Consider the following 19,193-nt stretch of genomic DNA (forward strand, 5'->3'; position numbering starts at 1 on the left):
TGATCTGTAATGTTCTCCCTGTCCTACAGTCGGCCTCCTCCTCTCCTGACATGGCTGATAACAGGATAGTAATAAGATTGTATTTCTCCGCTGTCCCTACAGTCGGGCTCTCCCTCTTACAGGGCTCTCTCCTGACATGGCTGATAAACAGATAGTAATAGATTGTATTCTCCTGTCCTACAGGTCGGCCTCTCTCCTGACATGGCCTGATAAACAGATAGTAATAGATTGTATTCCCCTGTCCTTACAAGTCGGCCTCTCCTCTCCTCTGACATGGCTGATAAACAGATAGTAATAGATTGTATTCCCCTGTCCTACAGTCGGCCCTCTCCTGACATGGCTGATAACAGATAGTAATAGATTGTATTCTCCTGTCCTACAGTCGGCCTCTCCTCTCCTGACATGGCTGATAACAGATAGTAATAGATTGTATTCCCCTGTCCTACAGTCGGCCTCTCCTCTCCTGACATGGCTGATAACAGATAGTAATAGATTGTATTCTCCTGTCCTACAGTCGGCCTCTCCTGACATGGCTGATAACAGATAGTAATAGATTGTATTCCCCTGTCCTACAGTCGGCCTCTCCTCTCCTGACATGGCTGATAACAGATAGTAATAGATTGTATTCCCCTGTCCTACAGTCGGCCTCTCCTCTCCTGACATGGCTGATAACAGATAGTAATAGATTGTATTCCCCTGTCCTACAGTCGGCCTCTCCTCTCCTGACATGGCTGATAACAGATAGTAATAGATTGTATTCCCCTGTCCTACAGTCGGCCTCTCCTCTCCTGACATGGCTGATAACAGATAGTAATAGATTGTATTCCCCTGTCCTACAGTCGGCCTCTCCTCTCCTGACATGGCTGATAACAGATAGTAATAGATTGTATTCCCCTGTCCTACAGTCGGCCTCTCCTCTCCTGACATGGCTGATAACAGATAGTAATAGATTGTATTCCCCTGTCCTACAGTCGGCCTCTCCTCTCCTGACATGGCTGATAACAGATAGTAATAGATTGTATTCCCCTGTCCTACAGTCGGCCTCTCCTGACATGGCTGATAACAGATAGTAATAGATTGTATTCCCCTGTCCTACAGTCGGCCTCTCCTCTCCTGACATGGCTGATAACAGATAGTAATAGATTGTATTCTCCTGTCCTACAGTCGGCCTCTCCTCTCCTGACATGGCTGATAACAGATAGTAATAGATTGTATTCTCCTGTCCTACAGTCGGCCTCTCCTGACATGGCTGATAACAGATAGTAATAGATTGTATTCCCCTGTCCTACAGTCGGCCTCTCCTCTCCTGACATGGCTGATAACAGATAGTAATAGATTGTATTCTCCTGTCCTACAGTCGGCCTCTCCTCTCCTGACATGGCTGATAACAGATAGTAATAGATTGTATTCTCCTGTCCTACAGTCGGCCTCTCCTGGCATGGCTGATAACAGATAGTAATAGATTGTATTCCCCTGTCCTACAGTCGGCCTCTCCTCTCCTGACATGGCTGATAACAGATAGTAATAGATTGTATTCTCCTGTCCTACAGTCGGCCTCTCCTCTCCTGACATGGCTGATAACAGATAGTAATAGATTGTATTCCCCTGTCCTACAGTCGGCCTCTCCTCTCCTGACATGGCTGATAACAGATAGTAATAGATTGTATTCCCCTGTCCTACAGTCGGCCTCTCCTGACATGGCTGATAACAGATAGTAATAGATTGTATTCCCCTGTCCTACAGTCGGCCTCTCCTGACATGGCTGATAACAAATAGTAATAGATTGTATTCCCCTGTCCTACAGTCGGCCTCTCCTCTCCTGACATGGCTGATAACAGATAGTAATAGATTGTATTCCCCTGTCCTACAGTCGGCCTCTCCTCTCCTGACATGGCTGATAACAGATAGTAATAGATTGTATTCCCCTGTCCTACAGTCGGCCTCTCCTGACATGGCTGATAACAGATAGTAATAGATTGTATTCTCCTGTCCTACAGTCGGCCTCTCCTCTCCTGACATGGCTGATAACAGATAGTAATAGATTGTATTCCCCTGTCCTACAGTCGGCCTCTCCTCTCCTGACATGGCTGATAACAGATAGTAATAGATTGTATTCCCCTGTCCTACAGTCGGCCTCTCCTCTCCTGACATGGCTGATACCAGATAGTAATAGATTGTATTCTCCTGTCCTACAGTCGGCCTCTCCTCTCCTGACATGGCTGATAACAGATAGTAATAGATTGTATTCCCCTGTCCTACAGTCGGCCTCTCCTCTCCTGACATGGCTGATAACAGATAGTAATAGATTGTATTCCCCTGTCCTACAGTCGGCCTCTCCTCTCCTGACATGGCTGATAACAGATAGTAATAGATTGTATTCCCCTGTCCTACAGTCGGCCTCTCCTGACATGGCTGATAACAGATAGTAATAGATTGTATTCCCCTGTCCTACAGTCGGCCTCTCCTCTCCTGACATGGCTGATAACAGATAGTAATAGATTGTATTCTCCTGTCCTACAGTCGGCCTCTCCTCTCCTGACATGGCTGATAACAGATAGTAATAGATTGTATTCTCCTGTCCTACAGTCGGCCTCTCCTGACATGGCTGATAACAGATAGTAATAGATTGTATTCCCCTGTCCTACAGTCGGCCTCTCCTCTCCTGACATGGCTGATAACAGATAGTAATAGATTGTATTCTCCTGTCCTACAGTCGGCCTCTCCTCTCCTGACATGGCTGATAACAGATAGTAATAGATTGTATTCTCCTGTCCTACAGTCGGCCTCTCCTGGCATGGCTGATAACAGATAGTAATAGATTGTATTCCCCTGTCCTACAGTCGGCCTCTCCTCTCCTGACATGGCTGATAACAGATAGTAATAGATTGTATTCTCCTGTCCTACAGTCGGCCTCTCCTCTCCTGACATGGCTGATAACAGATAGTAATAGATTGTATTCCCCTGTCCTACAGTCGGCCTCTCCTCTCCTGACATGGCTGATAACAGATAGTAATAGATTGTATTCCCCTGTCCTACAGTCTGCCTCTCCTGACATGGCTGATAACAGATAGTAATAGATTGTATTCCCCTGTCCTACAGTCGGCCTCTCCTCTCCTGACATGGCTGATAACAGATAGTAATAGATTGTATTCTCCTGTCCTACAGTCGGCCTCTCCTCTCCTGACATGGCTGATAACAGATAGTAATAGATTGTATTCTCCTGTCCTACAGTCGGCCTCTCCTGACATGGCTGATAACAGATAGTAATAGATTGTATTCCCCTGTCCTACAGTCGGCCTCTCCTCTCCTGACATGGCTGATAACAGATAGTAATAGATTGTATTCTCCTGTCCTACAGTCGGCCTCTCCTCTCCTGACATGGCTGATAACAGATAGTAATAGATTGTATTCTCCTGTCCTACAGTCGGCCTCTCCTGACATGGCTGATAACAGATAGTAATAGATTGTATTCCCCTGTCCTACAGTCGGCCTCTCCTCTCCTGACATGGCTGATAACAGATAGTAATAGATTGTATTCCCCTGTCCTACAGTCGGCCTCTCCTGACATGGCTGATAACAGATAGTAATAGATTGTATTCTCCTGTCCTACAGTCGGCCTCTCCTCTCCTGACATGGCTGATAACAGATAGTAATAGATTGTATTCCCCTGTCCTACAGTCGGCCTCTCCTCTCCTGACATGGCTGATAACAGATAGTAATAGATTGTATTCTCCTGTCCTACAGTCGGCCTCTCCTGGCATGGCTGATAACAGATAGTAATAGATTGTATTCCCCTGTCCTACAGTCGGCCTCTCCTCTCCTGACATGGCTGATAACAGATAGTAATAGATTGTATTCCCCTGTCCTACAGTCGGCCTCTCCTCTCCTGACATGGCTGATAACAGATAGTAATAGATTGTATTCCCCTGTCCTACAGTCGGCCTCTCCTCTCCTGACATGGCTGATAACAGATAGTAATAGATTGTATTCCCCTGTCCTACAGTCGGCCTCTCCTCTCCTGACATGGCTGATAACAGATAGTAATAGATTGTATTCCCCTGTCCTACAGTCGGCCTCTCCTCTCCTGACATGGCTGATAACAGATAGTAATAGATTGTATTCCCCTGTCCTACAGTCGGCCTCTCCTCTCCTGACATGGCTGATAACAGATAGTAATAGATTGTATTCCCCTGTCCTACAGTCGGCCTCTCCTCTCCTGACATGGCTGATAACAGATAGTAATAGATTGTATTCCCCTGTCCTACAGTCGGCCTCTCCTCTCCTGACATGGCTGATAACAGATAGTAATAGATTGTATTCCCCTGTCCTACAGTCGGCCTCCTCTCCTGACATGGCTGATAACAGATAGTAATAGATTGTATTCCCCTGTCCTACAGTCGGCCTCTCCTCTCCTGACATGGCTGATAACAGATAGTAATAGATTGTATTCCCCTGTCCTACAGTCGGCCTCTCCTCTCCTGACATGGCTGATAACAGATAGTAATAGATTGTATTCCCCTGTCCTACAGTCGGCCTCTCCTCTCCTGACATGGCTGATAACAGATAGTAATAGATTGTATTCCCCTGTCCTACAGTCGGCCTCTCCTCCCCTGACATGGCTGATAACAGATAATAATAGATTGTATTCTCCTGTCCTACAGTCGGCCTCTCCTCTCCTGACATGGCTGATAACAGATAGTAATAGATTGTATTCTCCTGTCCTACAGTCGGCCTCTCCTGACATGGCTGATAACAGATAGTAATAGATTGTATTCCCCTGTCCTACAGTCGGCCTCTCCTCTCCTGACATGGCTGATAACAGATAGTAATAGATTGTATTCTCCTGTCCTACAGTCGGCCTCTCCTCTCCTGACATGGCTGATAACAGATAGTAATAGATTGTATTCTCCTGTCCTACAGTCGGCCTCTCCTGGCATGGCTGATAACAGATAGTAATAGATTGTATTCCCCTGTCCTACAGTCGGCCTCTCCTCTCCTGACATGGCTGATAACAGATAGTAATAGATTGTATTCTCCTGTCCTACAGTCGGCCTCTCCTCTCCTGACATGGCTGATAACAGATAGTAATAGATTGTATTCCCCTGTCCTACAGTCGGCCTCTCCTCTCCTGACATGGCTGATAACAGATAGTAATAGATTGTATTCCCCTGTCCTACAGTCGGCCTCTCCTGACATGGCTGATAACAGATAGTAATAGATTGTATTCCCCTGTCCTACAGTCGGCCTCTCCTCTCCTGACATGGCTGATAACAGATAGTAATAGATTGTATTCTCCTGTCCTACAGTCGGCCTCTCCTCTCCTGACATGGCTGATAACAGATAGTAATAGATTGTATTCTCCTGTCCTACAGTCGGCCTCTCCTGACATGGCTGATAACAGATAGTAATAGATTGTATTCCCCTGTCCTACAGTCGGCCTCTCCTCTCCTGACATGGCTGATAACAGATAGTAATAGATTGTATTCTCCTGTCCTACAGTCGGCCTCTCCTCTCCTGACATGGCTGATAACAGATAGTAATAGATTGTATTCTCCTGTCCTACAGTCGGCCTCTCCTCTCCTGACATGGCTGATAACAGATAGTAATAGATTGTATTCTCCTGTCCTACAGTCGGCCTCTCCTGACATGGCTGATAACAGATAGTAATAGATTGTATTCTCCTGTCCTACAGTCGGCCTCTCCTCTCCTGACATGGCTGATAACAGATAGTAATAGATTGTATTCCCCTGTCCTACAGTCGGCCTCTCCTCTCCTGACATGGCTGATAACAGATAGTAATAGATTGTATTCCCCTGTCCTACAGTCGGCCTCTCCTCTCCTGACATGGCTGATAACAGATAGTAATAGATTGTATTCTCCTGTCCTACAGTCGGCCTCTCCTCTCCTGACATGGCTGATAACAGATAGTAATAGATTGTATTCTCCTGTCCTACAGTCGGCCTCTCCTCTCCTGACATGGCTGATAACATATAGTAATAGATTGTACTCCCCTGTCCTACAGTCGGCCTCTCCTCTCCTGACATGGCTGATAACAGATAGTAATAGATTGTATTCCCCTGTCCTACAGTCGGCCTCTCCTCTCCTGACATGGCTGATAACAGATAGTAATAGATTGTATTCCCCTGTCCTACAGTCGGCCTCTCCTCTCCTGACATGGCTGATAACAGATAGTAATAGATTGTATTCCCCTGTCCTACAGTCGGCCTCTCCTCTCCTGACATGGCTGATAACAGATAGTAATAGATTGTATTCCCCTGTCCTACAGTCGGCCTCTCCTCTCCTGACATGGCTGATAACAGATAGTAATAGATTGTATTCCCCTGTCCTACAGTCGGCCTCTCCCCTCCTGACATGGCTGATAACAGATAGTAATAGTTGACCTCCACTTCTGTAGACTCACCAGAGTTGCTCCCCAGGGGGCGGGGTCTCACTACGGAGGGCAGTTCCTCGGGGTACATCCTCCCCGGATATTGCCCCTCTGCTTGCTGACACTCAGTGGTTACCGTCTCGGCCGGGGGCAGAAAGCCTGAACCAAACCCGGGGCTCCTGTAAGGATAGTACATGTTAGGTGTCTGTTCACATTCGGTGATGTATCCCTGTACTGTGCTGACCCTATACGGGGTCGTCTATATACGGGGTAGAGGTCGGCCATTACTGCCTCGCACGGGATGTGGTGGCGGCTCCTGGCAGGGAGAAGGACCCAGTACTGGGGTGAGGTTATGTTTAGGGGTCCAGTCTGGGTGTGAAGTGATCTCAGGGGTTAGACCCAAGTTGGAATCAGTTTATAGGGTGTCGTTAAGAGGCCAAGACCAGAGTATAGGTTTAGGGGTCAGATGTGGGGGGTCCATAGGTTGTGGGGGGGTCCATAGGTTGTGAGGGGGGGGGGGGGGGTCCATAGGTTTAGGAGGGCTGGTCCATAGGTTGCGAGGGGGGGGTCCATAGGTTTTGGGGGTCCATAGGTTTAGGAGGGGGGGGTCCATAGGTTGCGAGGGGGGGGGTCCATAGGTTGTGTGTGTGTGTGTGTGGGGGGTCCATAGGTTTAGGGGGATGATTGAGTTTGTGGTTCTAGTTTGGGGTCTGAATATCTTTGAAGGGTCAGATCTGGGACTAGGGGGTATATGTTTGGGGTCTGCTCTGGTTTTCTCCATCTGTAGAGCCAGAGACATCGTCACCGCTGGTTTTCAGCTTGGTGTAGGGAAACAGTCAGCAGCGCCGATCCCTGCGGACACCCTGTAACCTCACACATCAGGCCATAAATCAGAGACAGGGGAGGGGTCGGTCCAGGACCTGATGGGAACATTCTGTGATCAATCTCTGGTTCCCATCGCACGCAGCTCTGGAGTCAATGGGCCGTGAACGCTGCACCAGACCATTAATCCCGGGACTAGGAGCGGCAGGAAATTTCCAGCTACTGCCCCTTATAGTGTGATCAGTGTCCGCAGCAGGAGGGTGTTACAATGTCTCAGTTTAGCACAGGGACTACACTGATACATTGTAACCAGGTGACCAGCTGTGTACAGATCTCAGCCCCCCAGTATAGAGGGATTTATAAAGCAGCAGTCTGGGGAGGTCTCAGCGCTGCCCCCTGCTGACCATACATCAGACTGCGGTTACCTGGTCATCAGACTGGGTGCAGAGGTCTGCGGCGCCCCAAAATCCAGAAATCTCTGAAAAGGAAGAAAAAGAGAAGGGTCGTCAAACTGGCAGATCTATCATATACTCCAGTCACACCCAGAGCTGCAGTCACAGGTGTACTATTAGATGTCTTATACTCCAGTCACACCCAGAGCTGCAGTCACAAGTGTACTATTACATGTCTTATACTCCAGTCACACCCAGAGCTGCAGTCACAGGTGTACTATTACATGTCTTATACTCCAGTCACACCCAGAGCTGCAGTCACAGGTGTACTATTACATGTCTTATACTCCACTCACACCCAGAGCTGCAGTCACAGGTGTACTATTACATGTCTTATACTCCAGTCACACCCAGAGCTGCAGTCACAGGTGTACTATTACATGTCTTATACTCCACTCACACCCAGAGCTGCAGTCACAGGTGTACTATTACATGTCTTATACTCCACTCACACCCAGAGCTGCAGTCACAGGTGTACTATTACATGTCTTATACTCCAGTCACACCCAGAGCTGCAGTCACAGGTGTACTATTACATGTCTTATACTCCACTCACACCCAGAGCTGCAGTCACAGGTGTACTATTACATGTCTTATACTCCACTCACACCCAGAGCTGCATTCACAGGTGTACTATTACATGTCTTATACTCCAGTCACACCCAGAGCTGCAGTCACAGGTGTACTATTACATGTCTTATACTCCACTCACACCCAGAGCTGCAGTCACAGGTGTACTATTACATGTCTTATACTCCAGTCACACCCAGAGCTGCAGTCACAGGTGTACTATTACATGTCTTATACTCCACTCACACCCAGAGCTGCAGTCACAGGTGTACTATTACATGTCTTATACTCCACTCACACCCAGAGCTGCAGTCACAGGTGTACTATTACATGTCTTATACTCCAGTCACACCCACAGCTGCAGTCACAGGTGTACTATTACATGTCTTATACTCCAGTCACACCCACAGCTGCAGTCACATGATCAGACTTACATTGTAGGGGGCAGACTGATGAGAGGGATATTGCCCCCGCCATGGTGCGGACCCCTGCCCGGTCCTGGCTGAGTTGCTGTTCCCTGCGTGCTGTCCTGATGTACTTCCTGACTGCAGGGCCCCGGGCCCCTGGTTGCTGGGGGCCACCAGTGCAAAGGCATCATCCAGCAGGGACTGCATTGTCTGACGCACCTCTTCAATGGATGGCTGGGGGGCCACGTACTGAGCCGGGAGGCGCGGGGGGGAGCCGGGGTACTTGCCGAGGTCTGACACCGGGGTGGGGTTATCAGATGGGATATCGGGGTCAGACTAGAAAAGAAGGGGAACATGAGCAGCGCTCTCTGTTATCAGTCAGACACCCCCTCATAGTGTAACACAGGACTGCAGGTCACCTATTGCTCTCTGCTGTCAGCCAGACACCCCCTCATAGTGTAACACATGACTGCAGGTCACCTATTGCTCTCTGCTGTCAGCCAGACACCCCCTCATAGTGTAACACATGACTGCAGGTCACCTATTGCTCTCTGCTGTCAGCCAGACACCCCCTCATAGTGTAACACAGGACTGCATGTCACCTATTGCTCTCTGCTGTCAGCCAGCCTCATAGTGTAACACATGACTGCATGTCACCTATTGCTCTCTGCTGTCAGCCAGCCTCATAGTGTAACACAGGACTGCAAGTCACCTATTGCTCTCTGTTATCAGCCAGACACCCCCTCATAGTGTAACACATGACTGCAGGTCACCTATTGCTCTCTGCTGTCAGCCAGACACCCCTCATAGTGTAACACATGACTGCATGTCACCTATTGCTCTCTGTTATCAGCCAGACACCCCCTCATAGAGTAACACAGGACTGCAGGTCACCTATTGCTCTCTGCTGTCAGCCAGCCTCATAGTGTAACACAGGACTGCAGGTCACCTATTGCTCTCTGCTGTCAGCCAGACACCCCCTCATAGTGTAACACATGACTGCAGGTCACCTATTGCTCTCTGCTGTCAGCCAGACACCCCTCATAGTGTAACACAGGACTGCATGTCACCTATTGCTCTCTGCTGTCAGCCAGACACCCCCTCATAGTGTAACACAGGACTGCATGTCACCTATTGCTCTCTGCTGTCAGCCAGACACCCCTCATAGTGTAACACATGACTGCATGTCACCTATTGCTCTCTGTTATCAGCCAGACACCCCCTCATAGAGTAACACAGGACTGCAGGTCACCTATTGCTCTCTGTTATCAGCCAGACACCCCCTCATAATGTAACACATGACTGCAGGTCACCTATTGCTCTCTGCTGTCAGCCAGACACCCCTCATAGTGTAACACATGACTGCAGGTCACCTATTGCTCTCTGCTGTCAGCCAGCCTCATAGTGTAACACAGGACTGCATGTCACCTATTGCTCTCTGTTATCAGCCAGACACCCCCTCATAGTGTAACACAGGACTGCATGTCACCTATTGCTCTCTGCTGTCAGCCACACCTCCCCATTATATCTCTGGCTGACAACAGAGAACAAGAGTGGACACTCAGTGCTACATGACAAGCTCCACCCCTCTGCTTACGCACCACGTAGGCGGAGTTACTGACGCCCGGCGGCCTCTTGTAAGTCCCTTCACTGTCCGTGGTGATCAGGCGATCCCGATCTGCGTCTGGGGGGCTGGAGGACCCCTGCTGCCTGCGCCGCTGCTTTGGGGATCGTCTCGCTCGCGAACTGAAGATTAAGTAAGAGACAAATTATAAATGTACAAATTAACAGTCTGAGGAGGAGCCTCAGTAAGGGGAGGAGCCTCGGCCATAGGAGGAGCCTCCGTAAGGGGAGGAGCCTCGGCCATAGGAGGAGCCTCGGTCAGAGGAGGAGCCTCAGCCAGGGGGAGGAGCTTTACCCCACACATTTCTGCAGACCGCCGCACACAGTGATTATATGCCTGGGCGCCGTGCCTGTAGGTACCAGCAGGTGGAGTATTCTTTAGTGTCTCACCTCTTGCGCGGCTCTATGAACACAGTGGGCACGCCCAGCACGGGATCCAGGATCTTATCGAACTGCATCTGCGCCCTGCGGTACATGCGCTGCCGCTCCTTGGTGTCCGTCATTCCCACCACATCCACCAGGGGGAACTCATAGTGCCCCTTCCTCTTGGCTCGCAGTCGGATTTTGTTGCGGTGATGCTCGATCTCCGACTTGTGCCGTAACGTGGTCTGAATCTGCAGTGACACAGAGGTGCGAGGGAGCTGGTCATGTGACCACACACTTACCGATCCCGCTCTATAGGGGTGATATAAGTGTCTATAGCCCCTCCCCCTCCATACCTACCTCTCTGTTTACCTTATTTGCCTCCACTTCCCGCTCGGCCGCGGACAGTCCGTGGATGGGCGGAGTCGCCATCGGTTGCATGGCGATGAGCTGAATCTTGCTGGGCAGTCGCCGGCTGGCCTCGGAGGAGCGCGACATTCGGTCAACGTGTTCAAAGATGGAGGCCGAGGAATGTTGTTCATTGCCGCTGCTCAGCACGGGCATCTCTGCCGAGAATAATATATAAGGCCCTGCACATTAGAGGGCAGCAGTCAGTGGGCGGGGTCACCGCAAACCGGCGCAGTCACATGACTGAGCACTTACCAGTCGGCCGCAGCTTGGTTTCCCGCGGTGGAGCTGAAGGTCTCAGAGACTCCTCCTCCCCGGACTCCTTCCCACTGGACGCTTCACTGGCGGTGGATCCTGCATCGGAGGGCGTGACCCTACTGCCGGGGGAGGGATATACATATATTACAGCGCCCCCTAGTGCTCCGAGAACCTGCACTGCAGCGCCCCCTAGTCCTCCTATTACAGCGCCCCCTAGTCCTCCAAGAACCTGCACTGCAGCGCCCCCTAGTCCTCCGAGAACCTGCACTGCAGCGCCCCCTAGTCCTCCAAGAACCTGCACTGCAGCGCCCCCTAGTCCTCCGAGAACCTGCACTGCAGCGCCCCCTAGTCCTCCAAGAACCTGCACTGCAGCACCCCCTAGTCCTCCAATTACAGCGCCTCCTAGTCCTCCTATTACAGCGCCCCCTAGTCCTTCTATTACAGCGCCCCCTAGTCCTCCTATTACAGCGCCTCCTAGTCCTCCTATTACAGCGCCTCCTAGTCCTCCTATTACAGCGCCCCCTAGTCCTCTTACTACAGCGCCCCCTAGTCCTCCTATTACAGCGCCCCCTAGTCCTCCTATTACAGCGCCCCCTAGTCCTCCTATTACAGCGCCCCCTAGTCCTCCTATTACAGCGCCCCCTAGTCCTCCTATTACAGCGCCCCCTAGTCCTCCTATTACAGCGCCTCCTAGTCCTCCTATTACAGCGCCCCCTAGTCCTCCTATTACAGCGCCTCCTAGTCCTCCTATTACAGCGCCCCCTAGTCCTCCTATTACAGCGCCCCCTAGTCCTCCTATTACAGCGCCCCCTAGTCCTCCTATTACAGCGCCCCCTAGTCCTCCTATTACAGCGCCTCCTAGTCCTCCTATTACAGCGCCCCCTAGTCCTCCTATTACAGCGCCCCCTAGTCCTCCTATTACAGCGCCCCCTAGTCCTCCTATTACAGCGCCTCCTAGTCCTCCTATTACAGCGCCCCCTAGTCCTCCTATTACAGCGCCTCCTAGTCCTCCTATTACAGCGCCTCCTAGTCCTCCTATTACAGCGCCCCCTAGTCCTCCTATTACAGCGCCTCCTAGTCCTCCTATTACAGCGCCCCCTAGTCCTCTTACTACAGCGCCCCCTAGTCCTCCTATTACAGCCCCTCCTAGTCCTCCTATTACAGCGCCCCCTAGTCCTCTTACTACAGCGCCCCCTAGTCCTCCTATTACAGCGCCCCCTAGTCCTCCTATTACAGCGCCCCCTAGTCCTCCTATTACAGCGCCCCCTAGTCCTCTTACTACAGCGCCCCCTAGTCCTCCTATTACAGCGCCCCCTAGTCCTCTTACTACAGCGCCCCCTAGTCCTCTGCAGCCTTCACTCCTCACCTGCTCCTATGACGTCCGATTTTGTTGGGTTTAGAGGAGCCCTTGGACCTTGGCGTTGGGATGTCGCCATTTTCGGAGGGGGTGGAGTCCTTGAGGGGCCCGTGCAGCACCGCAGGGGGAGGTTCATGGACCACGAGGACCTCGTCCTTATTGTGCTGCCCCAGGTGCTGCTTGGCAAAATCAAAGCCTTTAACATTGGGGGCCTGAAGCTGCGGAAAACCAAAAACAGGAGGTCACATGATCAGTGAAATGATCGCCCCCTTCAGCACATGACATGACCAGCACAGGGGTGTGGCCTCTGACTAATGGGTGTGGCCCCCGGGGCCCGCTCTCACCTTCTGCCTCTGCTGCAGGTTACTTATTGTGTCCGGCTGGAAGTCCAGCTTGTCAGTGCGGCACAACTTCCAGTAGAGGATGATGATGATGACGGTCACCACCAGCACCGGCACGGCCACGCCCACGATGATCCACAGGTTTTGCGCTTGCCGATCCGACTCTGTGGGCTGGTTGAGAGCTGCAGAGACAGAGGGAGAGGCTCATCACTGGCGGCTCAGGGAGGGCTCAGCAGTGGCGGCTACACGGTCCACGTTGTCACTCACGTTGCGCCACCACGCCCTGCAGCCGATACCCCAGGATGATGGCGGCTCGCTGGATGTTCACCTCATTAATCAGGCTGGAGGCCTTGTCCGCGGCCAGGCGCCCCCCATACTGATCCTCAATAAAATAGACCAGCTGCACCGGCTCGTCCTGACCGTCCAGGCGCGACACATTGACTACCTGAGAGGCGGGAATTACAGGGTTATGTCCTGAGAGGTTGTCACGGCCCCGCCCCCTGCTGATGACATCACTCTCTGACCTGCACGGTGTTGCTCCCGGCATAGCTGGCTCTCTTCCAGCGGCGTTTCTGGACGGCGGCCTCACTGATCAGCTGCGCCAGCTTCCTCTCCATCTCCATCTGAAAGGCCTCGTCCCTCAGATGCTGCTCCTGGACGCCCAGAAGAACTGACAGAGGAACACAGTGAAGTGCAATACACAAGTAATATACAGCAGCACAGAGCGCTTCAGGAGAGGAGTGTGCTGAGCTTATAGAGGAGGTCACAGACTATGCATTACACAGTAGTGATAGGACTCCCAGCAGCACAGAGGATTTCAGTGCTGGTTTTTGGGGTACTCACTTGTGCGCAGCCAGGAATCCTTCAGGAGTGGGGAGATGTTGAGCTGAGGATATGTGGAAGCTGGAAGAAAGGAGACATGACCATCAGACATGACCTGACTACACAGATCCCTGCTGACTACTGTGAGGGTGGTTGTCACAGCCCCGCCCCCTGCCAGCCCCGCCCCCTGCCGGTTCTCTCTTCTATCCGGATCTGCTTTACAGTTTTCTCAGTTTATAAGATCTTCACTGGTCAGTGACGGAGCACAAGACACCCGGAGGCTACAAAAACCCGGATACTTCTCACAGCTGGGGGTTTGTTACAAGGTATCGGCCTAGACAATCCTCTGTCACTTACACATAGCAGGAGTTTGTTACACTGTATCAGTGCAGGTTATATGTAGCGGTGCAGGTTATATGGCAGATGAAGAGTAGGGGTAATAATATCCTGGGGAGGGGGCTTCTGGGGTAGTTCTGTGGAGGAGGGGGCTTCTGGGGCAGGTCTGTGGAGGAGGGGCTTCTGGGGCAGGTCTGTGGAGGAGGGGCTTCTGGGGCAGGTCTGCGGAGGAGGAGCTTCTGGGGCAGGTCTGTGGAGGAGGGGCTTCTGGGGCAGGTCTGTGGAGGAGGGGCTTCTGGGGCAGGTCTGCGGAGGAGGGGGCTTCTGGGGTAGTTCTGTGGAGGAGGGGCTTCTGGGGCAGGTCTGTGGAGGAGGGGGCTTCTGGGGTAGTTCTGTGGAGGAGGGGGCTTCTGGGGCAGGTCTGTGGAGGAGGGGCTTCTGGGGCAGGTCTGTGGAGGAGGGGCTTCTGGGGCAGGTCTGCGGAGGAGGGGCTTCTGGGGCAGGTCTGTGGAGGAGGGGCTTCTGGGGCAGGTCTGCGGAGGAGGAGCTTCTGGGGCAGGTCTGTGGAGGAGGGGCTTCTGGGGCAGGTCTGCGGAGGAGGGGGCTTCTGGGGTAGTTCTGTGGAGGAGGGGCTTCTGGGGCAGGTCTGTGGAGGAGGGGGCTTCTGGGGTAGTTCTGTGGAGGAGGGGGCTTCTGGGGCAGGTCTGTGGAGGAGGGGCTTCTGGGGCAGGTCTGTGGAGGAGGGGCTTCTGGGGCAGGTCTGCGGAGGAGGAGCTTCTGGGGCAGGTCTGTGGAGGAGGGGCTTCTGGGGCAGGTCTGCGGAGGAGGGGGCTTCTGGGGTAGTTCTGTGGAGGAGGGGCTTCTGGGGCAGGTCTGTGGAGGAGGGGCTTCTGGGGCAGGTCTGTGGAGGAGGGGCTTCTGGGGCAGGTCTGTGGAGGAGGGGCTTCTGGGGCAGGTCTGTGGAGGAGGGGCTTCTGGGGCAGGTCTGTGGAGGAGGGGGCTTCTGGGGCAGGTCTGTGGAGGAGGGGCTTCTGGGGCAGGTCTGTGGAGGAGGGGCTTCTGGGGCAGGTCTGTGGAGGAGGGGCTTCTGGGGCAGGTCTGTGGAGGAGGGGGCTTCTGGGGCAGGTCTGTGAAGGAGGGGCTTCTGGGGCAGGTCTGTGGAGGAGGGGCTTCTGGGGCAGGTCTGTGGAGGAGGGGGCTTCAGGGCTGTTCAGTAGAGGAGGGGGCTTCTGAGGCAGTTCTGTGGTGGAGGGGGCTTCTGGGGCAGTTCTGTGGAGGAGGGGGCTTCAGGGCTGTTCAGTAGAGGAGGGGGCTTCAGGAGCAGTTCTGTGGAGGAGGGGGCTTCTGGGGCTGATCTGTGATGGAGGGGGCTTCTGGGGCTGATCTGTGATGGAGGGGGCTTCTGGGGCAGTTGGGCTCAGAGCCCCCTCCCTGTGCTTTCCTCTCGGCTCCGGGGATTATGGGAGATTTTCGGCTCTTGTGTTATTCTGCGGAGGGGTCGGGGGCTTTGCTTGTGCACACAATGACATCAGACACGGCCATGAGACCCTTGGGGGATGGGGGGGAGCGCTTATATCTCCCAAATAAAGGGCAATGACATCACAGGTCACTGTCTGCTCCGACAGCAGCGGTCACGTCACCCGCAATCAGCACATCACAACATGTAGTGTACTCCAGTCACAGCCAGAGCTGCAGTCACAGTTATATCTAGTACATTATGTCTTATCCTCCAGTCACAGCCAGAGCTGCAGTCACAATTCTGCTACTTTCCTACTAGCTCTCAGGCTGGACTGGAGGATAAGACATAATGTACTAGATATAACTGTGACTGCAGCTCTGCATGTGACTGGAGGATAAGACACAATGTACTAAATATAACTGACTGCAGCTCTGGATGTGACTGGAGGATAAGACACAATGTACTAGATATAACTGTGACTGCAGCTCTGGATGTGACTAGAGGATAAGACACAATGTACTAGATATAACTGTGACTGCAGCTCTGGATGTGACTGGAGGACATGGAGATAATATATCAAATAGAAAGACGTTGGAGAGAAGGCTACATAATATGGCTCCACCCACACACGTCCTGACCCCGCCTCTTTCCCATCTTCTCTAGTCAGTCCACAATCTGCCGGATACTCACGTTCTGCGATTTGCTTTACTGGGAACCCCAAGAAGAAGCTGAACTCCACCAGGCTGAGGTTCCGCAGCTGATCGCTGACGTCCGAGCCGTTCAGGAAGCCGCCCCGATCCCTGACCGCGTAAGAGACGGTGACCGGGGCCTTCCAATACCCCACCTGGGGGGCGCTGGAGCTGATGTTCACAATCTGCAGGAAAAGAGTGGAGTGTGACGGGGCGGACTCCTCCCCTTACCAAAGCCCCGCCTCTCAGTCTAAGCATAGCAGCGCTGCAGGGTAAAGCATGGGCAGGAGCCTCTCCTATGACAGGATGTGGATTTCAGACTACCCAGGACCCTGACAGACGATGCAGCAGAGCTGGAGTCCCTGGCTGTGTCCTAATAGAGCAGCGCTGCAGTGTAAAGCACATGTACCTGGATGGTGAAGTTCTCGCCCTCCTGGCGCAGTCTCCGCACTTCATACAAGGCCAGCGTTAACCCCTTCTGGATCTGCTCGCTGAACATGCAAAGTCTGATGTCCACGGACTGCGGCACGAACTGCAGAACTGCAATGTACAAAATACAGCAAGGCATGCTGGGAGTTATAGTACCACCGCCCATCGCCACAACCGGCCAGACACCCGCAGCAGAGCATCTCACCTGTCTGAACATGGAACCTCATGTCTAGCCCCATGGTCGCAGCCTGCAGGGACAGGATGGGGGGGAATCTTCCAATAACAAGGCTGCTCCGGCCCAGGACGTGACCAACAGCGATGGCCGTGTAGACGACAGGACCAGACGTCACCATGAATGAGAAGCTGTCCGCCATGGAGTAGACCTGCGAGTGAGAGAAGAACGCAGGAGATCAGCGAGGGGGGCACAAACTTTACCTGATGTCCCTGTAGTACCGTCATCCCTCAGTAGGGGTCAGCAGAGGCAGCGGGGAGACGCACATGGCAGAGAATACAGGACGGGATTATCAGTAATTGTAATCTGCAGCTCGGGGGTTGTGATCCGTCACCTCACGTAACATCGCCCGGACGCCGCTGGGGTCCGCACTGCAACTCCCCGGGGTCCGCACCACGTTATCTGCGTATCCCTGCACATCAACAGTCTCTATGGGAAAGCTGTTGTTACCAAACTGCAGGAACGGCTGAGGACCCAGGGGGCGCTACAGAGGCTCAGGTGAGCCCGAGAAGTCACGCCACAGGCACCCAGCCAGATACACTACGCACATTACTGATACTCCTCTCCTGACATCCTCTGTGCTGCTGACCCCGTTCCTCCACTATGTAATTCTGTGACCTCCTCTATAAGATCAGCAAACTGCTCTCCTGACATCCTCTGTGCTGCTGTGACCCTGCTCCTCCACTATGTAACTCTGTGACCTCCTCTATAAGATCAGCACACTGCTCTCCTGACATACTCTGTGCTGCTGTGACCTGCTCATCCACTATGTAATTCTGTGACCTCCTCTATAAGATCAGAACACTGCTCTCCTGAAATACTCTGTGCTGCTGGGACCCTGCTCCTCCACTATGTAACTCTGTGACCTCCTCTATAAGATTAGCACACTCCTCTCCTGACATCCTCTGTGCTGCTGTGACCCTGCTCCTCCACTATGTAACCCTGTGACCTCTCCTATAAGATCAGCACACTGCTCTCCTGACATACTCTGTGCTGCTGGGACCCTGCTCCTCCACTATGTAACCCTGTGACCTCTCCTATAAGATCAGCACACTGCTCTCCTGACATACTCTGTGCTGCTGTGACCCCGCTCCTCCCACTATGTAATTCTGTGACCTCCTCTATAAGATCAGAACACTGCTCTCCTGACTTCCTCTGTGCTGCTGTGACCACGCTGGTCTTCTCAGGAATGCTCGGCCTGCTGCGGATATTGCGGGGTCTGTGGCTTATCTATAATATATCTGACGGCTTCTATATTTGTCTCCTGATAAATAATATATGTGAGATCTTCTGAGGTTATTCCGAGGGGGCGACAGAGAGACGGGAAGAAAAGAGTGTCTGTGATGTGCGAGAGCGGCGGCGGTCAGACCTGCGGCGTACACGTGTACAGAGGGGACACCCGGGGCGCAGGAGACGCAACATCAACAGTAATACAATCATCTCCATATGATGAACCCAGAAATCCACTGTCAGAATCTGCTGGGAGTTGTAGTTCTACTGCAGACAATGAGGAAGCGTCTCCTCCACCGCCCCTATACTGACACTATAGAGACTGTAGCTGCACCAAATTCCCACAACATTGGCTATATCATCTCCTAGTTTGCTACAATGTATCAGTGCAGGAAACACAAATCTGTCCACAGACCAGCCTGACTCCTGATATTCAACCCAATTCACACTGCGAGGTGTTCACTGGAGACCAAACCTTCTGACAGGCTGTAAATAGAGGCGAAGAGCGAGATAAATCAGCTGATGTGACGCACGCAACGCAGGAGAGATGACACCCGAATGTGTGATATATATAGATGATCAGTCCCACAAGATGGATACAGTATGGGAAGATTCCAGCCTTACATCCTGTATTATACTCCAGAGCTGCGCTCACTATTCTGCTGGTACAGTCGCTGTGTACATACATTACATTACTTATCCTGTATTATACTCCAGAGCTGCGCTCACTATTCTGCTGGTACAGTCGCTGTGTACATACATTACATTACTTATCCTGTATTATACTCCAGAGCTGCGCTCACTATTCTGCTGGTACAGTCACTGTGTACATACATTACATTACTTATCCTGTATTATACTCCAGAGCTGCGCTCACTATTCTGCTGGTGCAGTCACTGTGTACATACATTACATTACTTATCCTGTATTATACTCCAGAGCTGCGCTCACTATTCTGCTGGTACTGTCACTGTGTACATACATTACATTACTTCTCCTGTATTATA

At 52.1% G+C, this 19,193-nt stretch overlaps 1 protein-coding gene across 1 annotated transcript in view; it reads right to left on the reverse strand.

The window, feature by feature from the left end:
• LOC142204635 (uncharacterized) overlaps positions 1-19,193 on the reverse strand; it is a 96,849-nt gene that overhangs the window by 46,046 nt on the left and 31,610 nt on the right. The window contains exons 4-18 of the mRNA XM_075275942.1: positions 16,930-17,107; positions 16,705-16,835; positions 16,297-16,480; positions 13,833-13,892; positions 13,514-13,659; positions 13,257-13,434; positions 12,993-13,171; positions 12,658-12,866; positions 11,289-11,410; positions 10,986-11,191; positions 10,653-10,876; positions 10,241-10,385; positions 8,667-8,975; positions 7,636-7,688; positions 6,351-6,567 (exon numbers count right to left, since the gene is read on the reverse strand). Coding sequence (XP_075132043.1) covers positions 6,351-6,567; positions 7,636-7,688; positions 8,667-8,975; positions 10,241-10,385; positions 10,653-10,876; positions 10,986-11,191; positions 11,289-11,410; positions 12,658-12,866; positions 12,993-13,171; positions 13,257-13,434; positions 13,514-13,659; positions 13,833-13,892; positions 16,297-16,480; positions 16,705-16,835; positions 16,930-17,107 — 2,541 coding nt within the window. The remainder of the gene's footprint in view (positions 1-6,350; positions 6,568-7,635; positions 7,689-8,666; positions 8,976-10,240; positions 10,386-10,652; positions 10,877-10,985; positions 11,192-11,288; positions 11,411-12,657; positions 12,867-12,992; positions 13,172-13,256; positions 13,435-13,513; positions 13,660-13,832; positions 13,893-16,296; positions 16,481-16,704; positions 16,836-16,929; positions 17,108-19,193) is intronic.

Source organism: Leptodactylus fuscus, chromosome 5 (assembly GCF_031893055.1).
Source record: "Leptodactylus fuscus isolate aLepFus1 chromosome 5, aLepFus1.hap2, whole genome shotgun sequence".
NCBI lineage: Eukaryota > Metazoa > Chordata > Amphibia > Anura > Leptodactylidae > Leptodactylus > Leptodactylus fuscus.